Genomic DNA, 12,559 nt, shown 5'->3' on the forward strand with positions numbered 1-12,559 from the left:
CTGCTCAATAGGAATAAGACACATCTTGCTATTTGTGTTGGGGCTTTGGGCACTTATGGATGTTGTTTGTTTTATAATGACTGCTAACTGTAGCAGTGTTGCTTTGCACTTTTGGAAACCAGTACATGATGCTTCTGGCTCTCTGTATACCAAGTGTAATTTCACCAATTTAAGCGGATGCCACATTTCTCCCATGCACATAGAGAGTACATACTGTATTAACTAAAACATATCATCTCTTACTTGCAGTTTTTTGTGTTCTGAAAGAGAGTGTGTGTGCCTCTGTTTGCTTGAACGTGTCAATAAGTCTGTGTACATCTGTGTATGAATGTGTATGTGCGTGCATGTAGAAGCTTTAGTTTTGCAAAGTGTGAGTCCCTCCCCTTTCCACCACACCTGTTGCAGCGTCTCTTTCCCTCGACATAGCTGGCTCAAGTTCTGCCCCTCTTGTTCTTCTTCTGGAAATCCCGCTGTCCTTGCTCCTCTCATGCTAGCTATGAGGGCTGTCAATTGTTGGGCTTCAGTTTCACTCCGATTTAGAAAGTGCAAGGCAGCAATCCAAAGCTTTTGCTTTTATGGCCTTGCAATTGAGATGAAATGCCAAGGGTTTTTGCTTATGTCAATTGCGCAGGAAGCAGGATGTTTTGCGTGCAGTTCAAAGATCAAGGAATGTCCACCAGGGAAGCTCAGAGAAGAGAACTGATTTTGATGGAATTAGCAATGCCACATATAGAATGTGAAGTGTAATGCAGAGCCAGCCAGGCAACTGCCAGGGTCAGTCAGAGATACAAACAGATACTAAGTACAACTGTCACTTTCTCTCCCTCTCTGTCCTTTGTCTCTTCATTTGCTTTTTCTCTTTGCACCACCCCACCTCCTCTCTCTCTCTCTCTCTCTCTCTCTCTCTCTCTCTCTCTCTCTCTCGCTCTCTCTCCCTCCCTCCCCAGCTTGCAGCCCAGGTCCTGGATGATCTTGATGATGAGGACATTGGATTTGGCCTGGTGGATGAAAAGAAAGACATGGCAGTTGCCAAGAAGCTGGGTAAGGCTTCCAGTCACTGACACAGACTTTTGGCATCCCTGTGCTTTTATATTTAGATAGATGTTGTGTCCTGTAAAGAATGTATATCACTCTGTATATCCTCCTCCTGCCCCCAAATCCTCCACTTTTACATAAAACTAACAACTCATCCAGAAACTTCACACTGCACAGCTATTGTACTGTTAAAGTGAAAGTCTTTCAAGAGACAAACTGTTGTTAAAAAGATCAGACTTTGGAGCAGTTATTTTTGTCTTAGATTTTGGTTGAAAATCTTCATAGATTATCACTGAATTCAATTCAGTAATTACTCATCTCATTAGGAAAAACAAATACTGATTAACATGCATTTATTCACCATATATTTGTGTAAGGTTTCACCCCAAAATACTCTATACATTTTGGATATAGTGTACATTTTGGCTAAGTCCTGTCTACATGTGTTACTTGATGTTCACTGCTCAATAAATAAATGAATGAATAGGCTGTTACAATATCCAGTTGTTTTATAGTCACTTTGTCTGATTGCAATATTAGTCAAATGGGGCTTGTCTCTCCTTGACCTGAAGCCAATTAAAAAAAAGTTTTACTGCAGTTTTACTGAAATATATATGCACAGCCTTAATGTAGCAACTATGACAAAAGGTAACTAACTGAGTTCTTAAAGTAGGAAATTCAATAAATACAGCATGGGATTCAAATTTAGGAATAAACACAATATCTGAGACGTACCAAAATACAGAGATTAAATGAAACAACACTGCCCCCAAGTGTTGACCAGAGATATCACTGCTGTTTGTGGGCGCAACAGACACTGGGAAACACTATAGATGGTGAGACCCAAACCCAAAAGTCAAACAAAGCATAATTGTATGTGTATGTGTGTACATATGTATAAAAATGCACATATGTACTGTTGGTATTGAAATATTGTACATCGCCACGCACTTTTCGATCCTATAGATTAGTGTTGAATTCTCAGTCAAGTAATAAAAACACAATGAAAGATACACATAATCATGAATAAAATGACACACACAAGTAACAAATAATAAAAGATACACTTAACAGAAAGTACACAAAGTATAAACTGAATATGTGCGTGCAGGGGGGTGTAGTGTGCATGTGCATGTGTGTGTGTGTGTGTGTGTGGTATTTCTCACCAGCTTGAATGCCGTCCGCGAGTAGTCTGATGGTCGTTGGGGAAGATGAAACTGCCGTGGAAGTGCTTTCTGTGTGTGGTTGCAGTGAAACCTTAACATTAAGATGCTTGCTGGATGAAACACACAATACGAAATGCTTTTCTTTCACCAGGCCTGGATGAGGTGGAGAGCATCTACATCTTTGCTGATAATGAGATCATCGAGTACGACGGAGAGCTGGCTGCTGACACCCTGGTGGAATTCCTCTACGATGTAAGTAACTTCTGTTTTGTCCAGGGACAGTGGATCTCAGCTGTTTCCAGTGTACAGCCAATTGTGTTGCAGCAATAGAGATGTGGCATATAGCATCGCAAACATGTCACTTGCTCAAATTTTCACACCATCAAACATGAAAATGACAGGACTGTGGCCAACTCTCCAAAGTTGCAAGCTGTGTGTCTTTGTGATATAGATAAATAAAAAATAAAGATATATGCATAATCTTTGCCAGCTGAACAGATTGCATCAGTACTTTAAAAACCCGCATATTACAATTGGCTTATTTGAGTCTTTAGGAGTATCTCATCCAAATCAGGGGACCAGATGTTACTTTGTTGGATTAACTCTTTGGTTCGTTTACATTTCATTTAGTGCAATGGTAATAAATGAATAAACAAATAAAAAAAATTTAAATCCCCCCCCCCAAAAATAGCACTTTTTTTGAATTATCAAACACAAAGCATCAACATCAAGCAGAATTATCTCACCCTATCTGCTAAATTTTCATTATAGGATTTTAAGACTGAATTTCGGGCAAGATAACTTGTTGAGATATATTTTCTGCTTACTCATGTTAACCCTCTATCAGTTTTTTCTGCTGTATAACCTATGGAAATGCGTAGCACACATTTTTGTCCTGGCTGTCCTCAGGTGATCGAGGACCCTGTGGAGATCATTGACAACGAGCGTGAGCTGAAGGGTTTCCACAACATCGACGAGGTCATCAAGCTGGTGGGCTACTTCAAGAGCGAGAAATCTGCTCGTAGGTGGACCTTAAACCTGCATATTCAAAAAAATCATTAATTTATTGATGTGTTTGTGCTGTAGGGCTGAATGTTGTTAATTGTTAAGGACTTCTACTGATTTGTACAATAATTTTTGTCCCACTGCCTAGATTTTATTGAGTATGATGATGCTGCTGAGGAGTTCCACCCCTTCTACAAATTCTATGCCACATTTGACCCCAAGGTATAAATTAAATTAATTTGTGTTTGCGTGTGTGTGTGTGTGTGTGTGTGTGTGTGTGTGTGTGTGTGTGTGTATGTGTGTGTGTGTGTGTGCATTTCAGTGTGTGTGTCTTCAGAACAGGCTTGAAATGACTAGGGGAGATAAAAGCAATTTTGTGCAGTAGTAATAATCACTTGCATGAACACAAATGAATCTATTCATTAATCTGATATCACCTGCCATCTATATCTGTGTTTCGGTAAAACACAATCAACCTGCCGTGAAAAATACATGTAAAAAATGAGTTGCTTGTGCTGCAGGTGTTATTGGCCCTTTTAGCGAAAAAGCAGAGAGCAAATTATTGTTTCATATTTTCCACAATGCTTGCAAATACTGAATGGTAAATTAAAGCCAAAATAATTGAAATCATTAACAGTCAACTGTCAAATACATTGATGTGCATGTTTTTTTTTTTAGCAGTGAATTGGGTCGGCTACAAGCTCAACCAATAAATGATATTCTTATCCCATATTTTTGTAACTGAGTGAAAATGGTGTCTGATTTCAATTAACATGGCTTTAATTAATTTTTTGTTTGTTGCATTTTTTTTTATTAGTGTCTAAATCTAATTAATCTTATCTCAGATTGCCAAGAAGCTGAAGCTGAAGTTAAATGAAGTGGATTTCTATGAGCCTTTCATGGAGGAGCCCGTCACCATTCCAGGAAAGCCCTACACTGAGGCTGAACTTGTTGACTACATCGAAGAGCATGACAGGTGAAGCCCTTGAGACGCAAGAATAATATGGGATGAAACACATCATCAAAAATGACATGCTGAAATTGTGGATGTTTTTTATGTCCAGGCCTACCCTGAGGAAGCTTGAGCCTCACAGCATGTATGAGATTTGGGTAAGACGTGTGAAATTCTACCTTCCAAATTCTAATTACAGTGTTGAGTAATGATTAATGCCCTAATATCTAAGTAGTTTCCTGTAAAAGTCATATTTCCTGTTAGAAATGGAGAGGGAGAAATGGGCACCCTTGTCTCATTCCTCTTTCCCGTCTTCTCAGGAGGATGACATTGACGGAGAGCACATTGTCGCCTTTGCTGAGGAGGATGACCCAGGTGTATTTTCACATTTATTCAGTAGCAGTGGTAACGATGCAGATGCAAAAACAACAAAAAGTGACATGAGATCATATTCATGTTCTTATTGCTGTTGTTGCAGAGCTATTGCTCAAATAGTAACGCAAATAACTCATTTCGAAGAGACGCTGAAGATTTCTATCAATCACTTTATCGGGAGTTGATGCCATAGGTTATCTGACTGACCGTCCTACCTCACCTCTGACCTCTAGATGGTTTTGAGTTCCTGGAAATCCTGAAGGAGGTGGCTCGTGAGAACACTGACAACCCAAACCTCAGCATCATCTGGATTGACCCCGACAACTTCCCCCTGGTATGAAGACTCTCCTCAAATAAAACAGATAGTCCGTATTAAGTAGTTAATGTTACACTTATTTTTTTTTCTTTCATCTCTAATTGACCTGCATAGTCATATTCATGTTTGTATTGTATACTTCAAAATATTTTGGGAATTGATCAGTCATACTGTTTTTTTTTCAGTGCTAGATACAAAAATGTCTTGTCATTGATGATACGATTATTTTAAAGGATTATTGTTGAAAAAAAATATTGGTTTGAATGATTCAGTTCATCATCCTTATGGGAACCTCACCCTTCCTGTCTCTTCTCTCTCTCTCTCTCTCTCTCTCTCTCTCTCTCTCTCTCTTACTTTCAGCTGGTACCTTACTGGGAGAAGACCTTCCGTATCGACCTTTCCTCTCCCCAGATTGGTGTGGTCGATGTAGAGGATGTAAGCCCCTGTCCTCATCCCTTGCATTTTTTCTTTGTGATATAGTATCCCTTTTAAAACAGAGAAATGCATTGTGGTACTTTTTGTAAAGACTGATCTGTACTCACATATCAGCTGATTAGAGTTTATGATGATGATGATGATTACACAGGAGTCTTTTGGACATGGCCTTGTGTTCATGTGAGCATAGCCTTTAACAAAAATTATTTTAGTGGCTGGAAGAAGGGTTGTTGTGCCAGGCGGCTGGTTCAAAAGGGTTGTATTCAGTCCCTTAGTTAATCATGGGTGTGTTTTGGGTGTGACACGCAATAAGCCAATAAACAGAGTTCCATCTGCGTTGCCTTTAAAAGCCAGGTGTGCTTGCACCTTGGGGGATTGCTATAATAATGGTGGATTTTCCAGGTAGGGCTTCTCTGCAGGGGAAACAGATCTGCTTGTGCATGAAGTGGAAATGCTCGAGCAGATCATCTACGACAACAGCAGGACTCCATCGACACTCCTTGAGATGAAGCAGGCGTCCCTGTAGATCCCTGTAGATGCCTGGATGGGAAAATGGCAGCTGCATTTGTTGGAAACCAGCAAAGACTCATCACACTTTGCACCGCTTTGCGCCGGGTGTAAGATAACGCCCAAGATCTCTTCGAGGAGATTTTTCTCTTCATGGGGATGCCATGAAGTCAAATCCTCTTTTTAAGAAAAGGCTCCCCATACTCTTCTTACAAGTACAAGTTAAATTTCCACCTCTAAAAGTAAACTCAAAAAAGAACAGGCACTCAGTTACAACATGAGAAAATGTAATTAATTACCTCAGTAAAGTGTGCTACCTCATCATGTCTTTACATGCCTTTTCTCAGCCTGGTATTCATCCTGTGGATTGAAATCATGTCTCATGTCTGTTTTTAAGATTTCTGTCTGGGTCGTTGTTGCAGGCCGACAGCGTGTGGATGGAGATGGACGACCAGGACCAGATGCCCACGGCTGATGAGCTGGAGCAGTGGATCGAGGACGTCCTGTCCGGAAAGATTGACCCAGATGATGATGATTACGAGGTAGAGGACGACGATGATGATGATGATGATGATGATGATGATGACGATGACGACGATGATGATGATGAAGATGACGATGACGATGATGATGATGATGACGACGATGATGATGATGATGATGATGATGATGATGATGATGATGATGACGACGACGAGTAAATATTCAGACCCATCTTTCGGCTCATTTTGCTTTAGCCAATAATGGCAAAAAAAAACCAAAACAACAACTGTAGCAGCAATTTTTTTCTAACATCGTACAGCAAACAAACCTCGTGTCAGTTCCAGTTTGCTTCCTGTTTGGCTTCCTCGGAGCCTTTAAGGGACGAAAAACATGGCCCAATTGCAAGATTACAATTTCAGTCAGTGTAGAAGGTTTTCAAAGAAGCAGAAGAGGATTTTTTTTGTAAAAAACAAAAAACCAAAAACAAGCCAAAAAAAAAGAAGTTGCGGTTCAAAAAGTGTTTTATGTCCTTTGTTACGATGTGAAAATGTTTGTCCCTCGCCTCTGGAGTTCACTGCAAACATGAGCAACGAGGCTGAGCATGTGAATCTTCCCTGACTTCCTTGTCTACCCAGCATCACACAGAACAGGCGCACCGTTTTCTCCTTTTCCTGCAGTTTACTGTCACTCTGTTTCAACTACATGTTTTCTACTGGATGAAGAGAAGAAACAAACACTTTATTGTACTATTTTGTAAAGAAAACACACTTAACCTCACTGGAAAGTCTTAAGATTATGATAATCTTGGAAAGCAATTAAGATCTTGGAGCCTATGGGAAAAAATGACAAAATAATTTGATTGTTTCTGCTCTGATATTAAAGACAAATAAGAGAAAACTTCTTTAACACAAATCATGTTGTCAGTGTTCATTTTTATGTAAAACATCACTCCTTTTGTGTGTGTGAGAGTGTGTGAGTGTGTGTGTGGCGCATAGTGGTGATATTAGTTATAAAAGTTATTAGTAATAAAAAATATTTTATACATATATTCAAGCATTGCATGGTAACACTTTACAATAACAGAACAACAATTAACATTAGTGTACGTTAGTTAATGCCATAATGGTTAATTAACTCTTAGTTAATGATTATTATGGCATTTACTAATGTTAATAATATCTACAATAACCCTTAAATAACATATAAATTAATACCTTAGCATGAACAGCATTAAATGATTCTTAGACACATTCGTTAACGGTTAGTTAACTGTTACTTAATGTTTATTACCTGTTACTTAATGTTTATTACCTGTCACTTACTGTTTATTACTGCATTAACTAATGCTAATTGTGGTACTGTTATTGTAAAGTGTTACCCATTGTATTATTAATTTGTTTTTATGAAATAATACCACTTTAGTATAACTGGTACAATCGGTTAACCGATAACATAGCTGTAATGTCACTTTTCTCATTCATTGGATAAGTGATATATGTATATAACATGAAGTCAAGGTTCAGAAATTTCCAGTGCAGCCATAATAAAGTATGATGGGAGAAACTTCTCAGCCTACTTTATGCACACTTTTCAACATCCTCATACAGGGGCAAGAAAAGTCGCAAATTGCTCTTAAATTTACTTAACCCATAAAGTATTAAAAGTAAAAGTTCTGGTGGTAGCCTGTTCCAGTCCTGATGTCATAATATAGTGTGCTTGCCTGTTTGCAGGTGAGTGACCTTGTTCATATGTATCCAGTCATCACATAACAGCTGATATCATATTATATGGACTTGTTTCTGCCTCTGGGGCCATTGGGTTTGTGCTGGTGGATGTACTTTGATCTAATTTACAATTATCATTTTCCTATCAAAATAAGCATTTTCTGATGAAATTGGAAAGTAGATATAGTATATACCTTTGGTGATTGTTATGCATATCTACATATATTCCTCCCAGCAGGAAAACTATAGTTTTATCATTTTTTTTTTTTTTTTTTTTTTTGCCAAAATCCTTACAATATTCAACAATCTCTACATAAGCTTGACTCCATATCATCCCACACTTCCTCCAGCTGCTGATGGGCTCAAATTGACACTAAAAGTCAATCTTCAACTTCCAGTCAAATTCTTTCCATAAATACCCATTATACCTGTATGACAACCTATATAAACTTCTTTCCAGTTAATTATATTCAATTCTGAATATAAGTTTTGTCTTTAATGTGAAAGGTTTTCTCTGTCGTATTGGCTAAGAGCATCCTCTAAATGTGAGAAGGATGATTTTTAGTTTGTAGGTTATGTTCTAATCAACTAATGAGACGCTGTTCACCTTTCGTTAGGCTTCTCTTGTTCATAGCACAATCACTATGTATTTGTAGAAATCTATACAGATCGTTTAGAGGCAATGCAAACTGATTTTGGAGCTGGGAGAAAGACTAAAACTCATCTTCCATCAAATAACTGGTTAACTGTTCTTATTGTAATGCCCTTAGCCAGGAGTATTGTGCTTACTCGGCATTAAAGAAACACAGTTCACTAGGAAATTTGGGTAATGTGGGGAGTGTGTGGACTGTGTTCTGCAGCATCAACAACTCAACAAATGTTCATGCTTCCTTGTTCCTTGTGCCAAATGTGATTTTTCTCCATGAAAAATTGATCACAGGTAGTGCAAATTGGAGAAATTGGTTACAACCTTTCAAAACGTCTCAGTTCCTACAACTAAACAAGCAGTCTCAATGACAACAGTAACATTTTCTAGTTTAACCTGATTTATGTTTTTCTGAAGATTGGAAAACATGTTTAGGAACAGTTGAATCTGTCATTAAAGTCATTAAAGTATCAGTTTTTATTATTATTATTATTTTTAATTAAATATTAAATCAGAACTACGAGGCCCCCTGGTGTCAGCTGAGAAAGAAAAAAAGGCCCACGTGTAAATCTGCACTCTCAATTAAGAAATCTGTGTGTTTATAATCACAAATCTGAATCCAAAAGGACGGATCTGTGCACCATGCAAATCCACGGACATGGCTTCATAACCCAAGGGTAAGCTCAATGGGAAGGTTTGCTTTTTTTCTTTTTTCTCATACAATTTTTTTGTATGAAAAAAAATCTCCCTAGGTTCCACATATGACAAATTCAAGGGGAAGCTAAAATGGGGGTTGATATGGTCCCACTGTCTTGAGTGGGTTAGGAGCTGCTGCTGCTGTAACCCAGCTGACAATTAGGCTCTGTAAGATTATTTTATTTCACATAAATGATTTAACTGGAAATTAATCTGGATTTTAGAATTTTTTAATGGTATGTTTTGTGAAATAAGTACATCAGACACTTTATTTTCTGCAACAGTTAACAAAGTTTGGAGTGCCCCTTCTGTGGAAATCTCAACTCAGCTTGGACATAAGGCAAATAAAAGAACGGTCAACAGGCAACAGGTCAGTATTGATCCGCCTGCAGGAGGAACTGAAAACATGAAGGTAAGCCATAATAATTTATGTTGTTTTGTATGACTATTGCACAGATATCTAAAGCTACTGACTATAATAATTTAACATTCAGAAAGAGAGACAAAGAGACAACAGCAGAGAAAAAGCACCCAAAGCAAAAGGCCCTAGATGCTTAGGCTCATTTTTCTAAGTGAATAACCAACTAATACAGCCTCTCTGTTAAGAACAAGAACTCCTTGAATCAAATTGTGAAATGGTCAAGTAAGCTGATTGGCGAGTCCCAGCTAAACCCCTCTTTCCTGTATTTAGTATACAGGGAAGAGTGGTTCAGCTGGGACAGCGGATAGCCATGACCATTTTAAATGACAGTTTGAATCCCCTGCACAGTGAGTTCCAGCTTCTTCCCTCTGGATGGTGGTTTTTAGTCCCAAGCTGTAGAACAAAAGGTATAAGAACAGCTTTGTTCCAGCTGCAATCACACTGGTGAATCGCTGTAGTTGCACAAAATTGTCACTTTGGAGCATGTATCTTCACTTTATTCATTTATTTATTTATTTATTCATTGACTGATTGAGTTTATCTCATGTTATAGTCTTAATTTATGGAATTGTTCTTATTCTTTTAACCCATATATGTAGGAATTGCTCTTGGCGCCTTTTAATTATTGCCTTAACTATTTGCTTTTATTTTGCTTTTGTTTCATTTCATGGATTGCGGCACTTTTTTTCTGTCTTTTTGTCTCTTGTCCTATGTCTCTTGTTTTATGTCTTGTTTTGACTGTTTTGACTGTTCAAATTGTGATGGTTGTCTCGACTCTCGACTGCAAAACTAGTTTACCCTTGGGTATCAATAAAGTAACCTGAACCTGAACCTGAATACTTAAGGTCCCTTTTTGTAAAGTTGCTCTATATGATAATATTTCTTGTATCTGTTTAAGAAATGAATTTATTCTGTCTATGCATTGCCAACCATGTTAATTTACTTGATTTACGATGCTTGCCTTGTTATTGCAAAAATTCTAAGAAAAAAAAAAAAAAAAAAAAAAAACACAAACAAAAACCCCTGTATTGCATAATACATGCAGCATCCAGTCACATAAAAGCTGCTGACAGATCACATCAAATGCAGGTTGGGACCTCGAGACGTTTTGAATCGAGCCTGAAGATGAATCTCGCCGCCTGTGTGGTGCTGCTGCAATACTGCGGCCTGACCTTGGCCGAGAACGCTCTCCAGACCGCCGACACAGGGAAAGCGGCTGGAAAAGAGCTCCTCTGCTCTCCTGACCTGTGTGAGCTGCAGAGACAGCTCAGCATCATGAAAGACAACCTAGGAACACTGCAGAGCCAGCTGAATGACACGAAAAACCAGCTGGAGAAACTGAGGAGCAGAGGTAGAGTCAACTTTTTGTTCACGATTGAAGATTTTAAAGAAGAATTCAGCAAAGCATGTGCTAAGATGGTGTTTACTCGTAATTGCAATTGTTCCCTAAAAGAATATTGATCTGTATGCTTTCTATTTTTAGAGAGGACAAAGGTCGCATTCAGTGCAGCGCTAGATAGAAACACTGGACCCGATGCCGGTGACAATATCCTCGTTTACAGAACAGTGATCACAAACATCGGCAACGCCTACAATAACAATACAGGTAAGTGAGGTGTTTAAGCCTCATAATGGCCTATAGGTGATCGCCTACTGTACGATGCAGGGTTACAAGCAGGGATATGTGAGGACACAAATATAACACACACATTGTAATAGTTTAGTATAAGTCGGGTTTGTTGCCTTAAAAATCCTTCTGGAAGGACTGTTATATTGAGAGGTGTTTCTAATTTTTTGTCCTTCATATTTATATAACTGGGGGTGGGGGGAAGGGGAGGCAGAATAGTGGAAACACCTCTCAATAAAATGCAGTCCAGTACAACAGCAGCACTAACTATGAGCTCAATGCCAAACACAGAAGTGAATGAACACCTCTATTACTGTGGCAAAAAGAAAACCTGAGCATTACAGGCAGCAGAAAAGGAAACTTAATTGTATTAGGACACTGAGTGAATATATAAAACAGTCAATAAGCATTATGTAATTCAGTAAGCGACAATAAGGAAGCTAAAATTACTTTCAAGTTCTAGTTTGAACTAAACCTAGAGGTCATACAAGCCTCTGTTTATTTTCAAATGCTTTCAAGACCTCATTATATGAGCTTTCAATTGATGTTTTTCAAGGCCCATTAGATCCCATTAGAGTTTTTGTGTCACCACAGGTATCTTCACGGCTCCTGTTGCCGGTGTTTACTTCTTCACCCTCTTCTTTCGCGCTGGACAAGAGAACACTTCGACCCTGATGCTCTTCAAGAACAACATGGCGGTCGTCACCACCGGTGATTACAGTGTAGCCAATGGGGCAGATGACGGAGGCAATGGAGTGACCCTGCAGCTGCAGCAAGGGGACCAGGTGTACGTGTTCCTGGCTGCAGCCACACACGTTTGGGGTGGCGGCAACAGATATACCACCTTCAGTGGTTTTCTGCTCAGTCAAGAATGAGAAACTATGATGCTAGAAGTTTTTTTTCCACATTTGTTGAGATGCTATCGTGGAAATTCTTTAACAAAGGAGAGAAAACCTGCTGCAGTTACAACAAACGACAACAGAAGTGTTGCCAGAGGACACTTGTGAAGGATGAACACGTCTGCATGTGTTTCCTGCTATTTCCAATCAGGTCACAAAATGCAAGATGGTGTGCATAATTGGAAGTCTTCCCTCTCTCATGCGCTCACATCAATAGGTTTTACCATGCATGGCCTCAGTTTCTTAAACATTATTCAGCTTAACATGACTCA

General features: G+C 38.8%; 2 protein-coding genes across 7 annotated transcripts in view; both read left to right on the plus strand.

Moving 5' to 3' along the window:
* The window catches only part of LOC115376316 (calsequestrin-1-like), a 124,083-nt gene extending 117,307 nt beyond the window's left edge, over nucleotides 1-6,776 (plus strand). For 4 of the 6 annotated variants that reach the window (XM_030075805.1, XM_030075804.1, XM_030075806.1 and 1 more), the window contains 10 exons: nucleotides 945-1,041; nucleotides 2,353-2,453; nucleotides 3,111-3,222; nucleotides 3,355-3,428; nucleotides 4,052-4,182; nucleotides 4,271-4,316; nucleotides 4,479-4,533; nucleotides 4,767-4,867; nucleotides 5,210-5,284; nucleotides 6,214-6,776. In XM_030075805.1, coding sequence (XP_029931665.1) covers nucleotides 945-1,041; nucleotides 2,353-2,453; nucleotides 3,111-3,222; nucleotides 3,355-3,428; nucleotides 4,052-4,182; nucleotides 4,271-4,316; nucleotides 4,479-4,533; nucleotides 4,767-4,867; nucleotides 5,210-5,284; nucleotides 6,214-6,492 — 1,071 coding nt within the window. In that variant the 3' untranslated portion in view covers nucleotides 6,493-6,776. The remainder of the gene's footprint in view (nucleotides 1-944; nucleotides 1,042-2,352; nucleotides 2,454-3,110; nucleotides 3,223-3,354; nucleotides 3,429-4,051; nucleotides 4,183-4,270; nucleotides 4,317-4,478; nucleotides 4,534-4,766; nucleotides 4,868-5,209; nucleotides 5,285-6,213) is intronic. The other 2 variants (XM_030075802.1, XM_030075803.1) reach the window with 1 other exon arrangement.
* Nucleotides 6,777-10,886: 4,110 nt separating this feature from the next.
* On the plus strand, nucleotides 10,887-12,263 carry LOC115376210 (complement C1q-like protein 3). Its single transcript, XM_030075702.1, has 3 exons — nucleotides 10,887-11,112; nucleotides 11,245-11,367; nucleotides 11,983-12,263. Exons 1-3 carry the CDS (start codon nucleotides 10,887-10,889, stop codon nucleotides 12,261-12,263), a joined length of 630 nt encoding a protein of 209 aa, XP_029931562.1.
* The last annotated feature ends 296 nt before the right edge of the window (nucleotides 12,264-12,559 follow it).

This window comes from Myripristis murdjan, chromosome 18 (assembly GCF_902150065.1).
Source record: "Myripristis murdjan chromosome 18, fMyrMur1.1, whole genome shotgun sequence".
Taxonomy (NCBI): Eukaryota; Metazoa; Chordata; class Actinopteri; order Holocentriformes; family Holocentridae; genus Myripristis; species Myripristis murdjan.

Bases quoted from the DNA above. Each gene is read 5' to 3' on its own strand.
- LOC115376210 (XM_030075702.1), top strand. From the start codon at position 10,887: ATGAATCTCGCCGCCTGTGTGGTGCTGCTGCAATACTGCGGCCTGACC. The intron at 11,113-11,244 runs GTAGAGTCAACT...TTCTATTTTTAG, and splicing joins GGAGAAACTGAGGAGCAGAG to AGAGGACAAAGGTCGCATTC. The intron at 11,368-11,982 runs GTAAGTGAGGTG...GTGTCACCACAG, and splicing joins CGCCTACAATAACAATACAG to GTATCTTCACGGCTCCTGTT.